The following is a 25,527-nucleotide window of genomic DNA, read 5'->3' on the forward strand; positions in this document are numbered from 1 at the left end:
TTACTAGCGTTGAAGTTGACGAAGTTATCTGAGCCTCATCGGAGGATGTTTTGGAAGGCAGCATTAAGGGAAGTTGTGGTGGATGTTCTGCGGGTTGAAGTGAGTAGTGCAAGGTGAGGTTTTTCAAATGAAAGGGAGGAGTACAATGTGCTGTCATCTGCAAAACTGTTTATTGGGTTGGAGGTCAACTGAAGTAGGTCATTGATGTATAGAAGGAAGAGGGTTGGTGAGAGAACTGAACCTTGTGGGGCTCCGGCATTTGTTGGAAAGTGGGAGGGTAGGGAGCCATCTACCATCACACATAGTGTGCGTCCAGACAGGAAGTTGGCAATCCATCTGCAGAAGTCCTTAGACAGTCCAAATGATGGAGTTTGCTTAGTAAGCCTTTGTGAGAGACCCGGTCATAGGCTTTAGCGATATCAAGTGCGACTACTTGGGATTCCCCAAATTTTTCCATGGCATGTGTCCAGAGATGGGTGATATATGAGAGCAGGTGACCTGTTGATCGGCATCGATGGAATCCATACTGGTGGTCGTTTAATAGCTGGGTGCCTTCAAGGTAGAGTAGGAGTTGAGAGTTAATGGTTTTCTCCATCACTTAAATAGGATTGAGGTGAGTGCGATAGGGCGGTAGTTAGATGGCAGCGATTTGAATCCCTTTTTGAGAATGTTTTGAATATAGGCCAATTTCCAGACTTTGGGATATATACCGGTGGAGTAGGAGAGTGTGTATAGACGGCATAGGATAGGAGTCAGTTCTGCTGCACAGACCTTCAGGACAATTGGAGGAATGCCATCAAGGCCAGGGGCTTTTTTTGTGTCTAATTTTGACAACACGTTTATGATCTAGTAAATAATAATAAAGGAAGTTGGCAATCCATCTTCGTGCAAGTACAAAAATAACCTTCATGATGAGGTTTATGATCTCTTTCTGGCAAAAGGATACAGGGGACATTGTGTGTTGGAATGACTGGGGGACATTTGCCGTTGTCGGTTATGCGTGCATTGGAGGCGAAGTGTGAAGCTAGGAGATTAGCTTTTTCTGTGGGTTATGTTGCAATTGAGCCATCCGGGTATGATAGGAGTGGGAGTAGTGTAGGACAAAAGTTGCGACCAATTGCTTTGGCGAGAGACCAAAAGGCATGGCTGCCGCTAGAAAAAGCTGCAAGTTTCCTGCATTTTGCCCGTTCAAATTCTGTTTTGGAATTATTGTTACTTTTTTTGTATCTGTTTCGGGCTTCAGTATAGGCACAGAAGGAGGACGAGTTCTTAATTTGAACCAGTTGTGATATGCCTGATTTTTCATTTGAGCAGCCTTGGCACATTTTTTGGAGAACCTGGGTTTGGATAGAGGCGGCAGTTCAGAGTGGTGTGGGGAATGTAAGTTATCATGCCAGTGAGGATTATTTTAGTGATGTGTTCGGTGCATATGTTAGGATTCGAAGATTGCAAACAGTAGTCCAACCATGGGAATGAAGCAAAGTAGTCTCGGAGGCTGTCCGGTTTAGCTCTGTTGTAATGTAAGACTACTCTTGTGAAGGTGTGACTGTGTGAGCGTTGTTGCTTTGCGCAGGAGATGAGCACTAGGTTGTGGTCAGAATTACCCAGGGGGGCTCACTACATTCACTGTATATTTGGAAGGATCGTTTTCAGGAAGAGGTCCACGGTGTTTGGGAAGTGATTTCGGTTCTCTGGTATTCTGGTCGGCTTATGAACAATTTGTGTAAGGTCGTTGGTGATGGCAAAGATTTCGGCGTCTCTGCCTAAAAGCTAATGCTAATGTGTAGCTAATGCTCATATCATATAAAATTTATATGATATCGTTACTGGCTTATTTATCGCCAAATTAATATTATTAGTGGAAAACAAAAGTAAATTATTTTAATCCACAATTTCATGCTACTTAACTTATTTACATTTCAAAATAACATATTGTAATTTATGTAATAAACTGTGCCATGTATTAAATATAAAATTGCAATTTTATTTTTGAAAACTGTTAATTTATATAGCTCGGCCATAAGGTATATAGCAAATAAATGCAATGGGGCTAAGATTCTAAATGAAGATGGGTAAGCCTAAATGGTTAAATTTAATTTTTGTTTTTCTTTCTTTTTTTAGCCAATGCACATGAGCATGTGATTTGACTTTCTTGAAGTGAATTTATAAAGATTGATATGCAATATTTGTAAATAGGTGGTTTCAACTTATTACTTCATAGGGCTAAAATATAAGCTATAATTTGTCAATTTAGAATTCACTAATAATTTATTTTTCTTTACTTGCAGGGAGAATTAAATTATGACACCGTCAGCAAAATGAAATATTTGGATTGTGTTGTTTCCGAAACTCTACGCGCGTTTCCTCCTGCTATAAAGTAATCTATGATTTTATTTAGTGTCGAAATTATTTATTATAATTTGTTTCATAAAGTGTGTCTGTGTGTATTTCAAATTTTAATATCAAATTATCTTACATGAAGTCCTGACGATCCTAATTATAGAAGTGAAGAAAAGGCAAATGATGAAACGACATATATGATAGAGTCTAGTGAACTGTGAACTGATAGAGTAGAATTTTCTTAGTAATGATTTACTTATTCGCTCCGAAGGAATAGAAATAACTACTCTAAATTTATTATTATTAGTAATATACTACTTATTTGATTTTTCCAATATGAATGCAGATTGCGATTGTGTTGCTAATGCTCATATCATATAATGCTATCATATAAAATTCATATGATATCGTTACTGTTGGCTAATTAACGCCAAATTAATATTATTAGATATTATCACTGGAAAACAAAAGGAAATTATTTTACTCCACAATTTCATGCTACTTAACTTATTTTCATTTCAAAATAACATATTGTAATTTATGTAATAAATTGGCCATGTGCTAAATATAAAATTGCAATTTTAGTTTTTAAAACTATTAAGAAATTAGAGTTGCTATTGCGGGAGGAGGATCATGTTGCCCTTCTACATCAACATCTACAACACGTCAGTTTTTTACTGAGGTTTTTTTTTCTAAAAAAAACCCGGAGAATGTTTATTTATTTCTAAGCTCGCCCAAATCCATACTGCGTATTAAGTAAGTTTCTAAAATCTCTTGCTTTGTAAGCTAAAATTGTTATCCGAACGATATATACATGATAAAGTATTCTTTTGTTTCTCATTTTATAAATTTCTTTTTCAACCACTTTTTAAATTTTCTATATGTCCTTTGTAGTTACGTTACTCCTTTATGAGAATACTAGTTTAGCTGTTGTTTCTCATAACTGTAGCTTATATTGTTTAGTTTTAATAAAAGATATCACTATATTGGTTAGTAACAGCATTTTGTTTCATCACAGGACGATTTTGCATCTTTTGCAAAGGAACTGGAAGTGAATTCTTAAAAAATAAATAGAAATGGTTCATATAAAAATGGGATATGAATGGTTCTGCAAGAAGACCACATAAATATATTCGAATTGACTTAACAAATGCATTATCTACCAATAGTTTTCCGAACACTTTACCAATTTACATTTGATACCAGCTGGTGAACCCTAATATCGGGTATGTCTACATTTGACTTTGATCTCCTCCTGCATCCTTTGAGGTATGCTTTCCACCAATGCACGGCAAACTTCAAGTGGAATTTGTCTCTATTTCTATCAAATTAGACTGATTCACCAAATGATCGAGGACGTGCTGCTCTGAAACTCAATTTCAGCCTCAGTCCCCATCGAACACAGGTGTTCAATGGGGGGGGGGGGGGGTTCAGGGCACGACGACAAAAACGGAAGCCTCCTCTAGCATCTATCGTACATATGTCTATATCGTATATTTCGATGTAACTGTGAACTGATAGTATAGCATTTTCTCAGGAATAGCTATAACTATACTCTAAATTTATTATTATTTGAACTACTACTAGCACCAGTAGTAAGTACGGTGTTATGCTACTTATTTGATATTTCCAATATGAATGCATTCGATTTTGTAACAAATGCATAAAATTCATATGATGTATATGTATTGTTCGTTTACTTACAGTGAAATGAATATTATTTTAATCCATAATTAATGATACTTAATTTATTTATATTTCAAAACACACTATAATTTAGATAACACATTTTGCCATTATACTTGTAAAAAATAAAATTGCAACTTTATTTTTGAAAACTATTAAGAAATTAGAGATGCTCTTGTGGAAGGTAGATCACGTTGCCCTTCTTCATCAACATCTACACCATCAGTTTACTTAATGAGTTTTTTTTAAAAAAAAAAACCAAAAAAAAAACATAGAGATTTATTGATTTCTAGGCTAGTCCAAATCCAAAGTTTATTATGCAAATTTCTTAAATATATTGTTTAGGATCTAAAGTTCTTATCACAACGATCGCTATATGATAACACACTTATTTTCTTTCTTATTTTATAAATTTAATTTACGTACTCTTTTTGAATTTCCTTTGTAGTTACGTTACCCTTTTAAAACAAAACACTATTTTATTATTATTTCTCATTATTATAGCTTATATTGCTTAGTTTTTCGAAAACAAATAAATACCTTCGTTAGTAAAGAATTTTCTTTCAACATACGAGGATTGCATTTCTTTTGCACAGGAACGGGACGTGAATTCGCAAAATTTAACCAGAAAGAATTTCATGAAAATGTGATATAAATGGTTCTGCAAACAGACGACATACATATATAACCTAATCTAGGAAACATAAATATTATCTAACAATAATTGTCCAGACATTTTATTAAGATGCAATTGATAACAGAAATCGAACAATGATATTGGGTATGTCAAGCTTTGCTTTAATCACCTCCTACACCTTTTCAGGGAGGCTTTCAACCATTGTGCGCAGATATCACGTGGAATTTGTCTCCATTTCCTTCAAATCAGCCTGATTCAGCGACAGATCGAGGATGTGCTGATCTGGACCTCATCGGAACTCCACTGCGTCACACAGGTATTCAGTTGGATTGAGGTAAAGACTCAGTGCAAGCGAGGACAGTCGTTTAACACCCATCTCTTCATAATATTTTATAACAGCTGCAGCTTGGTGGAATGGGGCATTGCGGTCTTAATTGTAACACGGTCCGTTCCATAAAAACTCCACAGTGTAGGAAGCATCTAATTATCCAGAATATCAAAGTACTGAGCAGCCTTCATGGAACCATGGACAACTACAAGCAGTCCTATACCAAACCAGCTGAATGCATTCTCCACATCATTCTCCACCACCAACGATTATTGTAGGTACAACATACTGTGGTAACAAGCGTTCACCGACACTCTGCTATGAGACTGGAAACAGGTGAACATTGACTCATTACTCTAGAGCAGTGGTCGCCAAAGTAGTCGAAATCGATTCCCAGGGGTCGATATAACATTGTTAGGGGTCGATAGAAAAATATAAGACATCATTGTACGAGTAATATTTAATTCAGTTAACTTGGATTACCTCCATCCTGAATGACAACACAATTAAGAGTGAATCATGGGAGCAGTGACATGAATAGGACCTGTAAGATGGAGCAAGGTCATGAAAATAGTTACGGAGGCTAATCAAGTAGGCCAAAATGTATTTACCAATAAACGGATGTCGGGGGTTCCCGCCCGGCTGGTTCGGCGGGAGCGAGATTGCAACACGTGCGCGGTTGCTTATTTAATTATACTTCCACGTATTCGATCCCAGTATCATTTTTGCGCATCGACATATAAGTGAGCGTTAATGTTCTAATATTCATCAACATACATATTACAATTCAATCGTTATTCATTCACGAACTAAACTTCTCTATGTTGAAGAGTTGTGCAGGTCTGGTAGTTTTGTACATCCTATATAAATACGTGAGTAGGTATATTATTTAGACTTATTACTTTTGCTTACTGACTTCAATTTTAATTATTTTGTTACAACCCCAGTAACCACAATGTCAGCTTCGGATGCTAAAAATAAATGCAGACAATGTGTTAGAATATTTGAAACTTGGGTTTATTGCTACATCAAGAAACGAAACGAGGCCTGTCTTCTTTGTGAAAAAACTTTTAGTAACGATGCAATGAAACAAGCAAAAATGAAAGATCATCTTCAAAGACTCCATCCCGATAAGAAAGATAAAGGTCTTCACTTTTGTAAAGAACTGAAAGAGAAATACAGACATCGACCAACTATAAAATCAGTTATGAAAGCTCCTGCCGAAGCTGACAATAAACAAGGATTAATAGCCTCCTACAATATTTCTTTTAATATAGCAAAAAAAGGAAAACCACATACAATTGCAGAGAACATTGTTATACCCGCAATCAAAGAAGTAATTGAAACCATAATGAAAAAGAATTCTGTCCCTGTTTTAAAATACTTATCATTGAGTATGAATACCGTGAAAAGACATATTGGTGAAATGGCTGAAGATGTAGAAAAAACTGTAGTATTAGAACTCAAAAATAGTAAGTTCTTGATGAATCTACATTCGATAGTTCTATTCTTATGGCTTATGTAAGATATTATAGTAAAACCAAACATCAAATTATTAACGAATTTTTATTTTCAAAATATCTTGAAAGTGATGGAACGGGGTTGACAATTTTTCAGCGATTGTTGGAATATTTAAATAAGTATGATATTCCATTTACTAATATAACAGCAGTAGCCAGAGATGGCGCACCTACAATGTTGGGCCGTTATCGAGGCTTCGCTGCCTTTCTGAAAGAAAAAGTTCAAAGTGTACGTACTATTCACTGCGTGTTGCATAGAAACCATTTGGTGGCAAAAACTCTCAGTGACGAACTGCATGATACTCTAAGAGTTTATTTTAAATCTATTAATCAAATTAGTGCTCATCCTCTTAAATCTCGATTGTTGGCCAAACTTTGTGAGAAAAAAAATGATGAAGTGTCAAACCAATTACTCTTTCATACTGAAGTAAGATGGTTGTCTACAGGTGCAAGTCTACAAAGATTTGTTGAGTTGTTCGACTCAACCCTAGAGTTTCTTACAGCTGTTAATTTGTTTTTGAGTGATGAACTGAAGAGAAATAAGAATCATATTTGCTACTTGGAGGAGTTATTTTCAAAATTTAATGATTTACATACCCATCTACAAGGTAAAGATGTCACAATTATTCAAGCTCGGACGATTCTTTTAAGCATCCAAGCTAAATTAGCCTTATCAAAATCATCATCGTTACGAAAAGAGTTTCAGTACTTTTCGAATCTACGGCAATTGGAAGTAAAAGATGAAGACTTAGAAATATACACAAAACATCTTCAAAATTTGAGCGATGATTTTAAATTGCGCTTTTGCAGATTTTGAAAACATGCACATTCCAGATTGGGTTATCACGCCATTTTCTGCAGATATTGAAAATATCGAATGTATCTTACAAGATGAACTTATTGAATTGTCAGTTGATCTTAAAGCTAAGAGGCGTTTTAAAAATAGGACTTTAAGTTACTTTTGGACGAATATAAATGTTGTAGAAAAATATCCCAAACTTTCTGAAGTGGTACTTCCCTTTTTGCTTGCATTTTCAAGCTCGTACATGGTTGAAGCTGGTTTCAGCCATGTTAATTCTATTTTAACAAAGCAAAAATTAAGCTAGATATAGAATTCCGTGGCGATTTAAGGCTGAAACTTACTCATTTTGAACCCAACATTGTTAATCTTGTCAAGAGTCACGAACCACACCCTTCACATTGACAACGTTAGTAAATTGTATACTAAGTTAATAAGTCTTATTTTCATATATATAAGGACGATTGTATTATTGTTATTTTGTTATCTAAATTAAAATTTATATATTATTTATCCCTCCTATCAAATATGTAATGTTAATAAGGACCTCAAAAACAAAACCCTTTGACGTTAAACAAATATAATAATATATACTACATTATACATAAAATAAACCCTGTAATTATAAAATAAACAATCTAAAAACTTACATAAGCGTCTTTTTTGCTTGTCCTATTATGATTACGTAATAGTAAAATAGAGAGGGTCGATAAAAAGTCAAGAAACTCTTGAAGGGGGCGACGGTCAAAGACGTTTGGCGACCCCTGCTCTAGAGTATCGTGGTCCACTTTTCAATTGCCCAGTTCACATACTCTTTGCACCAGGTCAGACGAGCCACCTTGTTCGTTGTTGTGAAGTACGGCTTGTGTGTCGCTGCTCTTCCGTGCAAACCCTGTAAATGGAATTCTCACCGTACAGTGTTAGTGCTCACCATTGTGGTACTACCGATTGTAGCCGGTATTTACGTGCCACCCGTTTTAACATTCTCCTCTCTTTCTGGCAATAATTTACGGCAACCACCTTGGGAGATTTCTTGCACTAGTGAAACCAGAATATCCAAATTTGCTGATCACATCAGAAACTGTCGATTTTCAATGCTCCAGTTGAGCAGCAATGGGTTATGCGCCAAGGACATCTCACCAAAGTGACAGCCCATGATGACACCTCTCTTGAAGACTTCTAGATGTTTTTTCAATTTAAGGATGGTGCCTAAAGCACCTATTATTATGGGAACAACTTTCGTTTTCTTTTGCCAGATTCGTTCAACCTCGACTTGAAAATTGCGATACTTTGTAATTTTTTGATTTTCTTTGTCGTCAATCCGATTATCTCCTGGTACTGATATTTAGATAAACTTAACACCCTTGTTTTCACTTTTCTCAACCACTGCTATACTGGGTGTGTTACATTCCAAGCTTTTAGTCAATCTGGAATTTGAAATCCCAGAGTATTTTAGCTTTTTCATTCTCAACCACTTTTTGGTGAACTTTATACTTCCAATAGTCTTTAGATACTTTAAACGCAAACGTTTTACATTAATGCAAGTGAATTATCTTAGCTACGTTATCATGCCTTTTACGGTACTCCATTTGTGAGATTTTGCTTCATCTACTTATAATGTGGTCTACCGTTTCTTCCTTTTCGTTGCACAATCTACATTTACTGTTTTCTTGAATTTCTTGTATTTTTGCCTTCATAACTTTGATTTTAATGGCCTCTTCTTGCGGTGCAAAAATTACCGATTCTATTTCTTTCCTTAATGCTCCATTTTTCAACCATTGCTAGGTCACGTTGCTGTCGGCACTGTCTTCTATGATGTGAAAGTATTTTCCATGCAATGCCTTATTTTTCCATCTTTCAGTTCTCACTTTTACTTTGTTGGTTTTGTATTCCACTTTTGTCTCCATGGGTTTAAATAAACCCATTTTTCTTACGTCAATTAAAAATTTTTTCCGTTGTTTGCTGCAGAAAATCATTCAGATTTCATTTTCTTCTTCTTCAATAACTTGCTTTGCTTGTAATAATCTTCTACCTCCTTTTTTGCGTAATAGATCGAGCCTATCAATGTCACTGCGAGGATTGACGGCATGGTGCAGTGTCATTAATTTTCGAGTTTTTCGGTCTAAATCTTCCACATGTAACTGGGTCTAATCAACAATGCCTGCTGAATAACTCAGAACAGGTATGGCCCAGGTATTAATTGCTTTTATCAAATTTCCAGCATTAAGAAAACTTAAGGAGTTTTCTTAGTCGTCGTATGTATTCTGCTCTAGTTCTTTCTTTGATCTTATTGTGCAGAATCTTTGATGCTTCTAACATTCCCAAATATTTGTAGCTATCTTCGAATTTTATTGCCTTGATTATTTCACCATTGATCAACTCGATTTCGATCAGATCTTCAAACTTTCCTCTTGTTATTCTAGCAATTGCACATTTATCTAAGCCAAAATCCATTGATATACTTGACTGAATATGTGCACAGTATTAAGCAATGATCAGAGTTCATTTTCTGATTTTGCATACAACTTCAGATCGTCCATGTATAAAAGGTGAGATATCTTTGCACTTTTTTTTGAAATATACCTGCTAAATAACCATGAACAGTTTTTATTTAACATTCTAGTTAAGGGAATCAATTAAGAGATAATGAGTCTACTTGAAAGATACCCCTTTTTATGTTTACCTGTCCAATTACTTCTCTATTCAGAACCGACGTTGATTTCCAGTTTTTCATGCTCGATTTCAAAACTTTCTGTACGTTTTCGCTAATACCGAATAATTCTGAACATTTTAAAATCCAACTATGCGCGCACCGAATCAGACGCTTTTTTATAATCTATCCAAGCCATATGAAGGTTGGTTTTTCTACGTTTGCAGTTTTTCGGAATCATTTTATCAATCAGCAATTGGTCTTTTGTGTCTCTTGAATTTTTGCTGTTACCTTTTTGTTCAATTGGGAAAGACAATTTGCTTTAAGATAGCTGAATTTGCTAGTAGATTTATATATACTGTATATATATATATATATATATATATATATATATATATATATATATATATATATATATATATATATATATATATATATATATATATATATATATATATATATATATATATATATATATATATTTCTGTTATTACTTCACTCCGATGGTGCTTAGCCTCATTTCCCAAATGTTCTCCTTTAAGATCTCCCCAGGAGTGTTGGAGGTAGCCGACAGATTCATGACTTTAATAAAACGTATTACGTGCAAGACCACGCATTGTTCGTACTTTCATCAGGTGTAATGGATACTGTGATAGTACTAAATGAAAACTTTATAATACTCTTGCCTTGTTATGAATAGTTTGTTTAGATTTAATTATAAATTTTATTTACGTTGTGTTTATTTCTCTACAGTTTGGAACGAAGAGCCGAGTATGACTATAAATTAGGAGACACTGGAATTGTTATCCCAAAGGGCATGGTAGTTGATATTCCAGTGTATGCTATACATCACGATCCCGAATACTATCCTGATCCAGAAGAGTTTATTCCAGAAAGGTAGGATTATTCATATTGCTTCCCTGCCGTTAAAATATTTTATGATCTTTGATAACCGTATATATTTAGAATTTTTTTAGATGCTTAATCAGTTAACGGATATATTTTAAGGAAACATTGTGATGACATATGTGTACAATTTCTAGAACTCTTATGAAACACTAAGCTTAAACTGGAAAGTAAATATCTCACAGGAAATAAAACGCATCCCCAGCATTCCATATATACTTGTTACTAAGATAATTCACAAGGGAACCATAAACATCATCATGTCGAAACCTCATGCCAGATTCCGTTCATTTAGAATACATGTCAAATATACCAAAAAATTTATGTTGTCATTTCCAACAGTAAATTTTTCGAAAGGTATGCCAAAATATTGTTAGCTGCTTGATAACATAATTAGACTACAGATTGGAAGTTATAGAAGGAAAGAGCAAACGTGCATAAGCAAGCTAAGCAAACTGGAACAGTTCTTCATCTCTAGTAATATATCAATTCGTGTTTATTTCTGAGGTCATACGGTATATTTACTTGCGAAACGTCCGTTATCTGTATATTTCGACTTTAGTATGTGTTCTATTCAGGGCACACAGCACGCACGCTCTCTCTCTCTCTCTCTCTCTCTCTCTCTCTCTCTCTCTCTCTCTCTCTCTCTCTCTCTCTCTCTCTCATAGACACACACACACACCGAGACCCGCTACCCACCACACACATTGTGGGTGGGTGTTTTTCCTGATGAAAGAGTTCATCAAACTCAGGAATAAGAAGAAATGAAATCCCAAAACGTTATCTGCGTCTACAAAATCTGAAAATATTTTGTTACTTTGCGTTAGACAAAGAAGAGACACCGTGAATGAAATGCCACAACAGCCAATGCATAGTCACAATCTGCAGAAAAAAAAAAACAACAAACAAAAAGAAATACATTAAATATTCATCTTTCGTTATATTTTTGCAATACTCATAACATCCGTAATATATCAAATTGAAATCTTGGACGACTTAGTGATTTATTCAGACAACTTTCACTCTGCTTCTCAACATTTTAGGTTTGTTTCTCTATAATTCGGAAACTATTCTGGAGACCAAACCTCTTCAAAACTTCAATTGGAGGGGCGTTGTTCTCACTGAGTGAGGTGACACCAAAGTCTTCATTGGAAAACAAAAGCAGACAAACTTAGGTGAACACTTCGTTTCTAGATTTTGCATAAAGAGCTGATAAACAAAAAAGCTGTGTTCCATTAATTTTCAGCTTGAGGTAGGACTTGGACCTTCATCCTTAAACTGCACATCTAATTCTGAGATCTTGTGGTTTGTGGTTTACTTCTTTCTTTCACTCTCATCCATATGACAGAACTTCTGAAACGTTTCTGCAAATGAAAGCAAATCCACTTCTCAGTTTATCTGAGAGAAGAATGACCTGATTCTGATTATTATCTGAGAAACAGTGCATTGCACAAATGAAGAAAGCTACAAGTTATGATAGTTATCTGAAATAGCAATCTGCCAACTATTTTAAATATTTTTCCGAAAACTTTTCCAAACTGCTCCTGGAAATGCAACCATAACACTATCGCGTTTCCTTGCTTAATCATGTGAAACTCATATTTATTAAACCCAGTGAGTCTTCGTAGCGCGGTTGCAAGGGGGACGCGATATTTCTTTAGGATTGAAAGATGGACGACTGTTGGTTAGAATCTCATCTAACACAATATGAATCTCTCTAACAGGCAAAATGGCCATCCATGTAAGAGAAATTCTATTCCATGCAAGTTTGCTTTGGACATTTTGCCTGTTAATAATATACAATGGCTTCATAGAAGGGAGTATATGTGGCTCCTGCGAATAAGTAATTTTAAACTTGTGCTCCCGCATTTAACTGTAATTGTAAGTGTTTTTTTGTGCAAAATAAGCAGCAAATGGAAAAGTAACAGAAGGTACTAAGCAGCTCATTACATCTGTACAACTCGTAAGTACCCATAGTCCATCAAATCTGCTATATTTTATAACTAAAAACAACCACGTTAAAGCGCTATGCCTACCGTGCGAAGTGCAGATGGCGACAACAAAGACCAACGACGGTCTTTGTTACCTCGAGTCTCGCTCGAGGCCGAAAATAGGAAACTCAACGCTGTTATCCTGAACTTACCTACAGAAAACGGTAAATCCCTAAAAGAAGACATCGGCAAACTTGCAGGAGAATGCAATTTCGATCCCAGAAACATCGTCAAATGCCATCGTATCGGACCCATAAACAAAAGAAAGGACGGAACGATCAGCGATAAACAACAAGCTAAAGGACACTTGCCCCCAGTCGCGCATTCTTGCTCGACCTGATTTAACCTTTCCCCAGAGAGACGAAAGACCCCAACTCCGAAGACAACTAGAAGAAAAACGCCAAAATGGAGACAACAGTTGGGTAATAGTCTACAAACAATCCAAACTAGTACAAAAACCACTAGCAGCCATCAAGGACCCCCAACATACAGGCACTGCATAGGAAAAGTGCAAGATCCTTGCGGTCAAATCCATGCCTCACAGAACCTTGCATATCCACTTCACCAACATCCCCGGCCTCAACTCCAACCTTAATAGCATCCACCAGCATCTGCAGTCCACCAAAACCTACTCTTTTTAACAGAAACTCAAATCTCACCTTCCCCCAGCACTATTCATCTCAACCTTCCTAACTATACACTACTTAATTCCTTTTCGAATGAAGGGTGGCGTATGTGCATATATCCGCTCTGCCATGCCCTGCCAGAGAACAACTAACTTAGAATCACCGGACTTCGACCTTCTTTGGCTGAAGATATCCCTCCCCACTCAGTCAAATTCATCTGCTGTCTCTATCGCTCTCCTAATACCACCAATCACTCTGAGCTCTTTCATTTCCTCTCATTAAAAGTTGATTTTCTCCAGTCCCACTCTCCTAACAGCGAAATCATCCTACTCCATTATTTCAACGTCCATAACACTAATTGACTATCCTCTTCCAGTTATGCAGACACTGCAGGCAGAGATGCTGAAACATTTGCAGTCACCAATGACCTCACACAAATTATTAAAAAAACCGACCAGAATATCAGATAACCCAAAACACTCCCCAAATACCTAGATCTCCTCCTTACTAATGACGCCTCCAAATATGCATTGAATGTAGTGACCACCTTGAGAAATTCAGACCACACCTTATTGCTCATCTTATCCCCCATGCAACAACGCTTACACAGTCACTCCCACACATGAGTAGTTTGGCATTATAACAGTACCAAATGGGACAGTCTCTCAGACTACTGTGCTTCATTCCTGTTTAGACCATTGTTTCCGGTCTTCCAGTTCAAACATATGCATCACCAAAGTGATCCTCACTGGCATGAAAACATATATTCCCCACACTACTCAGACCTAACTAAACCCTGGTTTTCCAAAAAATGTGCCAAGGTTGTACAAATGAAAACTAATTCATACCACAACTGGGTCAAATTAAGAACTCCATCCTCATTCAATGCCTATACTGAAGCCCGTAACAAATGCAAGAAAACTATCAATACTTCCAAAACAGAATTTGAACGGGCCAAAAGCAGGAAGCTTGCAGCCTGTCCAAACGGCAGCCTTGCCTTTTGTTCTCTTGCCAAGGAAATTGGCCATAACTTTTGTCCAACACTATTCCCACCTCTATCATACCCAGATGGCTCAATTGTAACATAACCCATAGAAAAAGCTAATCTCCTAGCATCACACTTTGCCTCCAATGCACACATAACTGACAACGGAATATGCCCTCCAATAATTCCAACTGCCAAACATACAATTCCCCCTGTATCTTTTTGCCAAACGACACCACAATCCTGTTGCCTAAATTAGACACAAAAACATATCGTGGTCCTGACGGCATTCCTCCAATTATCCTGCAGGTCTGTGCATCGGAACTCACTCTTACCTTATGTCTCCAGTACACACTCCACCGGTATATCCCAAAAACTGGAAACTGGCCTTTATTCGACCCATTCCTAAAAAGGGTGAAAATCACTGCCATTTAACTACCGCCCTACCTCACTCACTTCAGTCCTATCTAAAGTAATGGAAAAAATCATCAACTCCACACTCCTAATCTATCTTGAAGGTACCTGGCTATTAAGCGACCATCAGTACCGATTCCGCCAAAGCCGTTCAACAGGAGATCTACTCTTATACATCACCCAAAGATACAACAGCAGATCTACTCTTATACATCACTGGGCAAACGCCATGGAGAAATTCGGCGAAACCCAGGTAGTTGCACTTGATATCTCCAAAGCTTTTGACCGAGTCTGGCACTAAGGCTTACTAAGCAAACTCCCATCATTTGGACTGCCTCAGAACTTCTACAGATGGATTGCCAGCTTCCTGTCTGGACGCAAACTGTGTGTCATGGTAGATGGCTGCCTATCCTCTCACCATCCAACTAATGCTGGGGTCCCACAAGGTTCAGTTCGCTCACCGACCCTCTTCCTTCTATATATCAATGACTTGCTTCAGTTGACCTCTAACCCAATACACAGTTTACAGATGACAGCACATTACATTCCTCCCTTTCATTTGACAAACTCTACTCTACACAATTCACCTCAACTCACAGAAAATTCTGATCTCCAAGCCATCCGCCAATGGGGCTTGCTAACTTTGTCAACGTCAACGCTATTAAACCCAATTCTCTCTAATTTCTTACAAAAAAGAACCATTGTCCCTCAGCACTGTTTCCGATAACACTCAATTTCTCAGGCAAGATAATATTTCTCTTCTCGGAATTACCTTGACATCAAGCCTCTCCTGGCATAAGCACATCACAACCATTGCATCCTCAGCTTCCAAAAAACTAGGTTTTCTCTTTCGCTCAATGTAGACTTCTCAAGGGCAGTGCTTCACCTATAAACAGCTGTTAACACTAAACAAATCACAAATCCGTCCAGCTCTCGAATACTGCTCTCACATCTGGAGTGGAGCTCCAAAAAGCTCCCTCAAAATGCTTGACTCAATACAGAGGAGAGCAATTAGACTAATAAATGACCCTTCCCTCATCAACTCACTCCCCCCACTTTCACAAAAACGCTTGGTCGCTGGAATCTGTATAATCCATAAATATTTCCACGGCAAATGTTCATCTGAAACAGCATCAATAATTCCCCCACACTGTACTAAGCCCATTGGAACACGTACAGTTGCTGCCCCAAAATCCTTTAACAGTACACCTCGAAACCCACAGAGTAAATTTCTTTTCCTCCTCATTCATCCCTGCTACTGCAGTACTGTGGAACAGTCTTCCCAGAGACGTATTTCTCAAAGAATACAACACACAGACTTTCAAATCAAATGTAAACAAGTTTCTCCTTTCGCAACCCAATACCCATATACGGTACTAACGTACTATAGGTTGATCAACTAACCTCATGTATATGGGCCCAAAATAAAAGAAAAAAAAAATAGAAGTTCTTCCGACGTAATTCTAACCACACCAAAAAAAAAAATATATCCAAAAGAAGCTGACATTTCTCTGCTTTGATTGAAAAAATATCCTTCTTCTGGAAGATGAGAGAGCTATTATATTCATCTCAATATCTAATTAGATGCTATATTTCCTCAGTCGCTTCAGGCATTACTTTGCTTCAGAGATACGATAAATATTTCTCTTAACTCCGCTCTCATCAGCAGAAACCGGTTCCCTGTAGTAGAGATTATCATTGACATTCCGGTTATGCTATATTTGTCTGCATTTTTAATCAAATACTTCCATGCAAATATTTCCATGGTAGCTGTTTTCAGAAGCGGCATCTGTAATTCTTCTAAGATGTGTTCCTTCCTCTCCAATCGAATCCCCTAATGCTATTCCTTAGAACCACGTTTTTTGTTTTTGGATAGAAATAAAACTGCCATGCAGGAATTTTTTTTTTTTTGTTTTAAACATAGTTGAGATGAAAATCCTATAAGAAGATATGGAATATCTCGTGAGAATCGTTTGTTTTCCTATTTAAAAATGTAAGTCATTGACAGATATCCGCTGAATTTTTTTCAAAAGGATATTTTGAACAGTCTATCTAATAAAAGAGATATGACAGACATATTTCAATCTTGTGGATAGCTCCCAGGACTCAATCAAGTGAATTTATTTATCCTTAGATAAATTGCCACTGACTAATCAAACAAATGAAATTTCTTAAAACTTTTAAAAATTCTTAAACAAACTTACTATAACTTTCTTATGAAGAAGAGGAAAGCCATATTAGGAAGGCCATGTGATAAAATCAGATTCACTTCACTATTCTAATAGCGATCTTTATTATTTGATTATTAATTAGAAATGAAATGTCCTAATTTGAATGATGATAGCAAAATTACTTTTCTAAAATCATTTATAGGTTTGAGCCCGAAAACAAAGCCAAACGACATCCATTCACTTATTTACCATTTGGAGCTGGACCAAGGCATTGCCTTGCCATGAGATTCGCATTAATGGAAGTAAAACTGTGCCTAGCAAAGGTCTTAAGACATGTAGGATTCTCTGTAAGCCCTGAGACGAAGGTATGCCTGCTTAATCAATTCTGTTACTAGCTCTCTATTTTTAGCTGCATTCCATAAACTGTAATAAATGGGGTTATTTGTTAATGATTCAATCTGAATCTTTTATCGACTGCACTGTGCCTAAAGTGACATTGTATATACGTATTTAATTTATTGACCAATCTCCGTTTACAGATATTGGATTTTATAAATTTTGGGAATAAACTGAAGTTCAGTTAATACAAAATTATTTCAATTTTTCTTAAAGTTCACTATGAAAAACAAATCATATACTGACAGCATATACGAATGATATTTTGCTGTTTAAGCTGTACAGCTTTAATCATGAAACAAGCATTTCTATTAGGTAATAAAGGATAATGAGAATAAGATGTATATCGATGCAGCGAAAACAGTCCTTAGGCATGTTAATAGCTAAATTCTTTAGAAGAGGAAAAACCTAACGTTTGCTGAGTATGCATGGCAAAAATGTATTAACAAAAAGCGCAGTAATAGAATTTTATATTACTTTATTAGTACTTTAATAACGTTTAGAAAGAAAATAAATCTTTCGCACAATAAAGACAATAATCCGTAATAATAATAATATTCATAATCCGAATATTATTTCAAGACACTATTTCAAGCTACGAGGTCACTTTGATATGAACATAGAGACAAACAAAAATAAATATAATCACATTTCCTGTTGAATTAGTCAATAACGCAAGAAACATCTAGTTATTGTTCTCATTCACATTTCCCAATTATAGGGTCCCAACTGACTACATACAAGTCCACCAGTAAACTGAGATGCACCCCCGGTTTCGTTTCCTGGCGAAGAACAAATGTGTAGCATTTAACACAAAAAATCGTAATCAAACTAAGCATTATTAAGAAATTTTAAAGGTGTTCCGAATAACAATAAAGGCAAGAACGTAATAGAAAATGAACAAAAGAGAAGATAATTTCAGAGAGGACAGAGAAGACAGAATGGGCAGCGAGACTGTGCTAATATTAGACGAAGAGTTGAAGCCATAAAGAGTAAAAATGCCTGAAGATGTCAGGTATGCAGAGGGAAATGCATTCCAGGCTGTTTGGTGTGAGATAGAGATCAATAGGTTGAAATATATCATCGGTTAATGCTAAAATCCAGGGGGTATAAAGTAGAATGTGAATGGTATGCATTGGAAAAATAGCGGGATGAATCAATCGAGTAGCTACTAATGGGATTTTTAACAATATGGGACATAAATTGGAAGAAAGAATGGTCACTAATAGGAGAGTAAATGGAGTTTATATAGATTTTAAGATATAACTTCCTGATACACCATGTAATGGAAGGGACAAGAGGTTCTAGAGTGTTAGATCTGGTAATGGCATCGGAGAACATATTAGTAACCAGTTTAATTAAACTGTCTCCACTTGGCGAATTGACCATATGGTATTGACTTTGATTGTTAGAATTGCTGAATATTCTGCTAAAAAGGGTATGTATGTGCAATTTCTATAATAAAGTAATAGTGTAGCTAAATAAAGGAAATCCTTACACGGTGATTCTGCTGAACTTCGCAAAGGCATTTCTCATTAGTCCACAAGTACTCAGTTGCGTAAATTGGCGCAAATGGAAATTGATTCGAAGCTGTTGTTTGGATTAGAGGATGGCTGATGGAGAGATACCAAAGAGTAATTTATGCTTACATGCCTTCTCCTGTGTACAGGAGAAAGCATGTGACCAGTGATCTACGAGTACGGCGGGACTTGATACATGGTCTGCTGTTGTTTAATCTGCACATTCATGATATTAGAAATAATTTGAAAGGAAATATCCACTTGTTTGCGAAGAGCATAAAAATTGCGAAGAGCAACAGTGATGCAGATATTTTGTAGGGTGAATTAAATATGCTGGTGGGATGGGTTAGATTTAATGTCTGTCAGTTTAACGTACCTGTGTCAAGTGATACGCTTTTGAAGGATGGAACTGCAAGAAGTTGACTAGGCAAAGAAGTTGGGGATTACTCTGGACAGAGAAATTAAATTTAGAGGGCATATTACGAAGGTTGCCAAATCATCACATCAAATTACATGGCTGTTCAATAACACACTGACAAACAGGGAGAGAGAAGTTCTTTCTCCACTTTATAAGGCATTAGTAAGACCACATATTTACTATTGCGCACAGCTCTGGTGACCAGGATTCCTTGTTCATGAAGAAATCGTGGAGTGGATCGAGAGGCTGGTGACAAATGTTGTTGCAGGTCTGTGGAATATTCCCTGTGAGGAGAGATTGAAGTTCTGTTTACACCAAACAATAGCTGATAGGCGTACGAGAGGAGATACGATAGCAGCATTTAAACTATTAATGCGTTTTATAGGATTGATACTAATGACATTTTTCTGTATTTATATTTATTATCCCTTAAACCAGATAACAGATTATTATACAATGTAGAACAGTTCTATTTGCAGAAGCTAGAACTATTAATTAAGGCAATTTAGAATCCAAAGAAATCAGATTATCTATAATTAACCGTGTTTTCCTACCAATTGAAAAATAAATGAATTTTTAAAATTATAGAAACACTAAAGTATTTTAACCAGCAATTTTGACATCCATTTACAGGGTACTCTGGAATATTTCAATTCTGCTCTTCTCCAACCAAAAGCCGTACCTTTAGCCGTAAAAGCTCGAAATGACGTTCCAGCAAGTGAAACTACATTGTAATGATTGAACGGGTAGAGTCATCAAAGGAAAGGTTGAATTAAAGAAACGCAGAAGGCCCACAATATTAAATAAATATTTCTATGTTATAAAATATAATTTCCAATGTCTTTATTCCAGACTATGGGTTTTGATGAAGTTTTAATAATTACCAGTGGATTTATGTTTCATACACAGCTTTAGAAAATTTCATCAGCACGAATACTTACAAGTGTTAATAATGTTTAATATTTATTGTAATTATGTCTTTCATTTTCTATCAAAGAACCAATCACAAAAATTACATGACGTTTGATATGAATAATGAATTTTTGGTTTCTTAAATTATTTTTATTTCTTTAAACTATGTGTCGAATTCATAAATTAATTACAAACATTTATTTCATACAGGTATTTCATAAAACAATTATAAAACTGCAATTTCCTTATATCAAAAATAATAATAATCGAAGCAATTTTTCGAAACATTCATTAACTGTTGAACGTTTTTGTTAAAACATGATAGACATTTTGTAGAACACACAATAAAGCAAACATGCCACCTAAAATGAAATAATGCATTGATTTTGTTTTATCCCTGTTGTATTTTATTAATTCCGTTTTTTTTTAATCAAAAAAAATGCAAGGAACAATGCTTGGAAAGACGTCACGGGATACCCATAGTGTGAAGAACAAAAAGCCTACACATTAATAAGATATAGGACCTCCTTTTGATACGATAATTGAAGCAGTCCATTTGGACACCCCGTCCACAGCAGTAGGATAGCGATCAATGGGAATTTTGGCCCATTCTTCATGTAGACATGTAATGACGTTTGTGGAGTCCACCCCCACAAACTGGAGTATTGTAGGGGATGACATCCCTAGGCCTCAACTGACGCTGCTCTTCAATCCAAAGATGCTCAAAAGGGTTTGAAATCAGGGTTATGTGGATGCCAGTAAATATGATGACGTTGCTTTCCACAAACCACGTGGTTACAGAAACATCCTTATGACACACGGTGCATTTTCTAGCTGACAGAATGAATGGTCAATTCGGTTAAATACCAAAAATTATGAAGAATTGCATTGTTCAGAATGTTCAGATATCTCTCCAAGTAGAATCTTTGGGGTACCACAAATAGATGTCCGAGGCGAAACCAGGTAAGGGACACTTACCGATATACCGCACACAATCGCACCCATCTGTCTCTCCTCGGTAGAGGGTGTATCCTGATTTGTTACTCCATCAGACAGGTTTCCAACTTGCACTTTACACTGCACACGCTCTTTTCATCACTAAAGAGAATACCGCATGTTGGTTCGGAAATGTTCGGCCTGCTTTTTGCGGTCCTAGCGTGGAAACACATTTTGTAAACCTGCAATTCTGATTGTTTTTGTGCAGTTTCGTTTTCCAGTCAAATCCCGGTACACCGCATTTAATGTGATTTTGCATATTATCCTTCGTAGCACGTTACGCCATATTCAGTTGACTCCCTGCGCTTCCATTTCTATATGCTATCACTGATTGTTGATCTGGTTCGTCCAATTTATTAAATTGGCAAACAAATAGGTTTGTAATATCACATCCTATCACAATCCTCTTTCAATCTCGCAAGTATTTCACCAGCACAAAAGTGAGCAGCATAATCCTCCAATTTATACCAGCTACAAACATGTGACTTGTTACATGGCGAGATTCACCGTACCCATTGCTGAGCTAGTTGATTTCTTTCCGAGCAGTTTATGGAGTTAATGTAGTTAAATTATTTAATGAGAGAAAGGATACTTAACAAAAGAGTCGCCTACGTCTGATCTATGCACCAACATATCCTTCTCCATATGGGCCACCGAGGAAATCTCTCAATCAAGAGCCTATCTATGCATATATATATATATATATATATATATATATATATATATATATATATATATATATATATATATATATATATATATATATATATATATATATGTAATCATTTTTTAACTTGGGGATATTGTATATTATAGTTACCAAGTAATTTTATAACCTTGGTTATTTAACTCCTAATCCCAAGTATGCAAACAATTAAGTTTGCGCCTGAAACATAGTTCAAGTCTAAAGATGATACAACACCAGGGCAACTTATTGTAAAGGTGGGTAAAGATCTGATCACTATTCTTAGTATTTTCCCATAATGTAAAGCACATCTCACTAAAAGATGTATACTGCAATACATTATGGGTGGGGTCACTACCCAGACCGGTTTCGACCTTTTTGACTTCTCATCAGTGAGTAGCTAGACCCTAAATACCAATGTTTTAGTAATACAGAGCCTTATCAACTTTACCTATACAAGTTGCTGCAAGGAGTTTAAATTTAATAAGAATCTCTGGAGGAGATTTATAGATGAATTTATTTCATCTATAAATCATCAACTATGTTTCAGGCGCAAACTTAATTGTTTGCATACTTGGGATTAGGAGTTAAATAACCAAGGTTATAAAATTACTTGGTAACTATAATATATATATATATATATCGTACAATAAACAGATGTCTTAGTATCCATGCCATGCTCTAGGCGCCACGGGTTCTAAGACCATACAGTATCTATTTATAATCGTTAATTTTAGTAATTGCAAAATCAAAACTCCAGGTTTCTTTCGGATAGGCAGAATAAATATGAATAGTTCATAGTTTATTCTGATATTATAACAGTTTGTTGTAATCCGATTAGACGTACACAAGTGAATGTTGCGATTTTCTTAGGTTTTCTTTAAGTCTTGCAAACCATCAAAAATTACTATTCCTTAATAATTAAATCAGTTTAATAGGAACATTAACAAACTCTGCAGTATTTTTAAAACACCATAAGCTATTTCTGAGAATCATATGGTTACATAGATGGCATAACCTAAATTGACACTGTCTTGAGTATTCAAAATTCTCAGGGTTAGAAAGGAAAGTTCTTCTGAAGTGCACGTCACTGTCGACACTTCCGAGTATCGTTTTCTACTTTATGCACCAAGAGAGTGGCGAATTTATTTTGCGCTACTTTTTAATGATTCCAATGAAGCTCTCTCTCTCTCTCTCTCTCTCTCTCTCTCTGTCGCGTACCTAAATCAAATAGTTTCATTGAGTAGAACAATGCTCGAAGTGTGGCGTACTCAACTTACTGTGATGAAAGGCATTAATGAAGTCTCTCCTGCTACTGATGTGATCTGAACCAAGGTTATCTTGTGAAGACAAGCTGCAGGTAGCGTAACCATTCAGCCATCTTGGTAGAGGAATTCTTACAAAGTCATAGATAAGAATGTAGTTATGAGTCTGCTGTAATTTCTCTTGATATAACTACTTTTAAGAAATATTCTTCATATGTCTTGTTGATATACTTCATATACTTTGTGTTATATATGGTACTGAACTACTGGAAACTTATGAGGCTAGGGACTTTTGGATAATGATCATCAGAGATGAAATTCTTAGAACATATTTCAAAAGTTGCTAGAATAGCTCAAAGGATTACTTGGATGTTGAAAAACATATTAACCATGTAATAAAGGAAAGTTATTATCCCTCTTTATATAGATATAATTCGGTTGTATCTTGACTACTCTGCACAGATTTGGCTTCTGGCTTTCTTGGAAATAAGCAAGTGGTGGCGAAGATTTAGAGACAAATAACTATGCTCGTAATATGTCTACGGAGTGATCGGTATTAAAATAGGTTTGGAGAGGATTGTTGTTTACAAAATTTAGCTGATAGGCGGGACATAGGGCATTATCGAATCTCAAGTATTGAAGGGATTCATAAAACTGATACAAAGAACATTTTTCATTATGTGACAATTAGAGAACTAGGGGTCATCCATGGAAGAGGTGAAGAACTGTAGTTAATAAGGATGTAGGAATTAATTTTTTGCGTGGACAGTGGTGTATGAGTGGAAGGGATTATCGGAATTATTTGTATGTTTGATGATAGGGAATGACATTAAGGAGAGATGTATGATAGGTTTTCTATTTATAGATCTTACAATATGTGTCTCCGCACTCCATGCAGATACCGTGTAATAATCAATAACTATAGAAGATTTCTTTCGCCCCCTTCACATTTGTTCTCTCAAGTCATAAAACATGCTGACGTTGCAGAGAAAAATGTGGATATCAGTTCAGTTACCGTGTCATCCCCAAATCCTTTATAAATGAGCCTATTCGGAAGATAGGGATACTGATGAAATCAAAAATGTTCAACAGCAGAATCCACTTTGGGAATAAGTCTTCAGCATGCTGATCATCCATTAGATTAACTATTTTTTTTCTTGAGTGGAAGTAGAAGAAAATGAGTAGAGGTTACTTTATGTTAGAATAGTTAAAATATGACTGCAGAGAAGCTACTGTCTTCATCCTAATATTGTGGATCATGAATTAATCTCATGATCCACACTATGGCAGGCTTGCCCTTGGCAGGTCAACTTATATTTAAAAAGTCAACTTGAATTGAAGGAATGTTTATTGGCCAACAGTAAAATATGATGTCAATTACGATGTGAAATTTTGTAATGCTTGTCTGCTAAAGAATCCATTCAGAGGGAAGGCACGTTTTCAGTCTGTGGACCTGCCAGTTGGATCCTTTTTTTACATTTCTGCTGATACAGTTGGTGCCACGACACAACTGAAAGAGATCGTATATTTAAATTAAGGGGATAAAAATCCCTTATTATTCTAGCCAGTATGCGAAACTCTGAGATCGAAAACCACGATCTAAGAGTTTCCTGCCAAAGAACTATCGCCGATAGTACAACACCAAGGCAACTCGAAGCAAAGGTGGATAATTTTTTTTTCTTGAGTGGAATTAGAAGAAAAATGAGTAGAAGTTACTTTATATTAGAATAGTTAAAATATGACTCAGAGAAGAAGTCATATATTAACCATATTTTAAAAATTTCATGCCGATAATTGTTGGGCATGAAACTCTTAGATCGTAGTTTTCGATCTCAGAGTTTCTCATATTGCCTGGAAAATAATAAGGGATTTTTATCCCCTTAATTTAATTAACTTCGCCAGAAACGATAGCCGTTTGACTTTTTATCTTAGGTCAGATATTTGTTGTAGATGTTAGATTGCTTTCTTGAAGCATTTCCACTGATTAATCAAAACGCAGAAACTTTGGCTCGATATTTTGCTGACAACTTTTGCAGGTATTTTACATTAGAGATTCTTAACTGATGTCTATCCACACTTCACATCAGAATTGCTTCTACATATGTGAGTTTTTTCATATTAAGGAAATACTGACAGCTCTATACTGACATCAGTGCAATGGTCTATGTGAGAGAATGAATAATTCACTGAAGTTAATTATTTCGCTCATGCCAGAGTAGAGGATTCCGACTTGAAACCCCCAACATTTTTATTCTCTGTTCAGTCTGCTATATATAGTAGTT

At 35.9% G+C, this 25,527-nt stretch overlaps 1 protein-coding gene across 1 annotated transcript in view; it reads left to right on the forward strand.

The window, feature by feature from the left end:
- The window catches only part of LOC150095503 (cytochrome P450 3A8-like), a 59,212-nt gene extending 38,750 nt beyond the window's left edge, over positions 1-20,462 (forward strand). Inside the window, exons 11-14 of the mRNA XM_090410356.1 lie at positions 2,289-2,377; positions 10,714-10,857; positions 17,256-17,418; positions 20,021-20,462. Coding sequence (XP_090266482.1) covers positions 2,289-2,377; positions 10,714-10,857; positions 17,256-17,418; positions 20,021-20,122 — 498 coding nt within the window. The 3' untranslated portion in view covers positions 20,123-20,462. The remainder of the gene's footprint in view (positions 1-2,288; positions 2,378-10,713; positions 10,858-17,255; positions 17,419-20,020) is intronic.
- Positions 20,463-25,527: the final 5,065 nt, after the last annotated feature.

The sequence above is a fragment of the Typopeltis vanoorti genome, chromosome 20 (assembly GCF_054136105.1).
Source record: "Typopeltis vanoorti isolate ZY-2024b chromosome 20, IOZ_Tvanoo_1.0, whole genome shotgun sequence".
Taxonomy (NCBI): domain Eukaryota; kingdom Metazoa; phylum Arthropoda; class Arachnida; order Uropygi; family Thelyphonidae; genus Typopeltis; species Typopeltis vanoorti.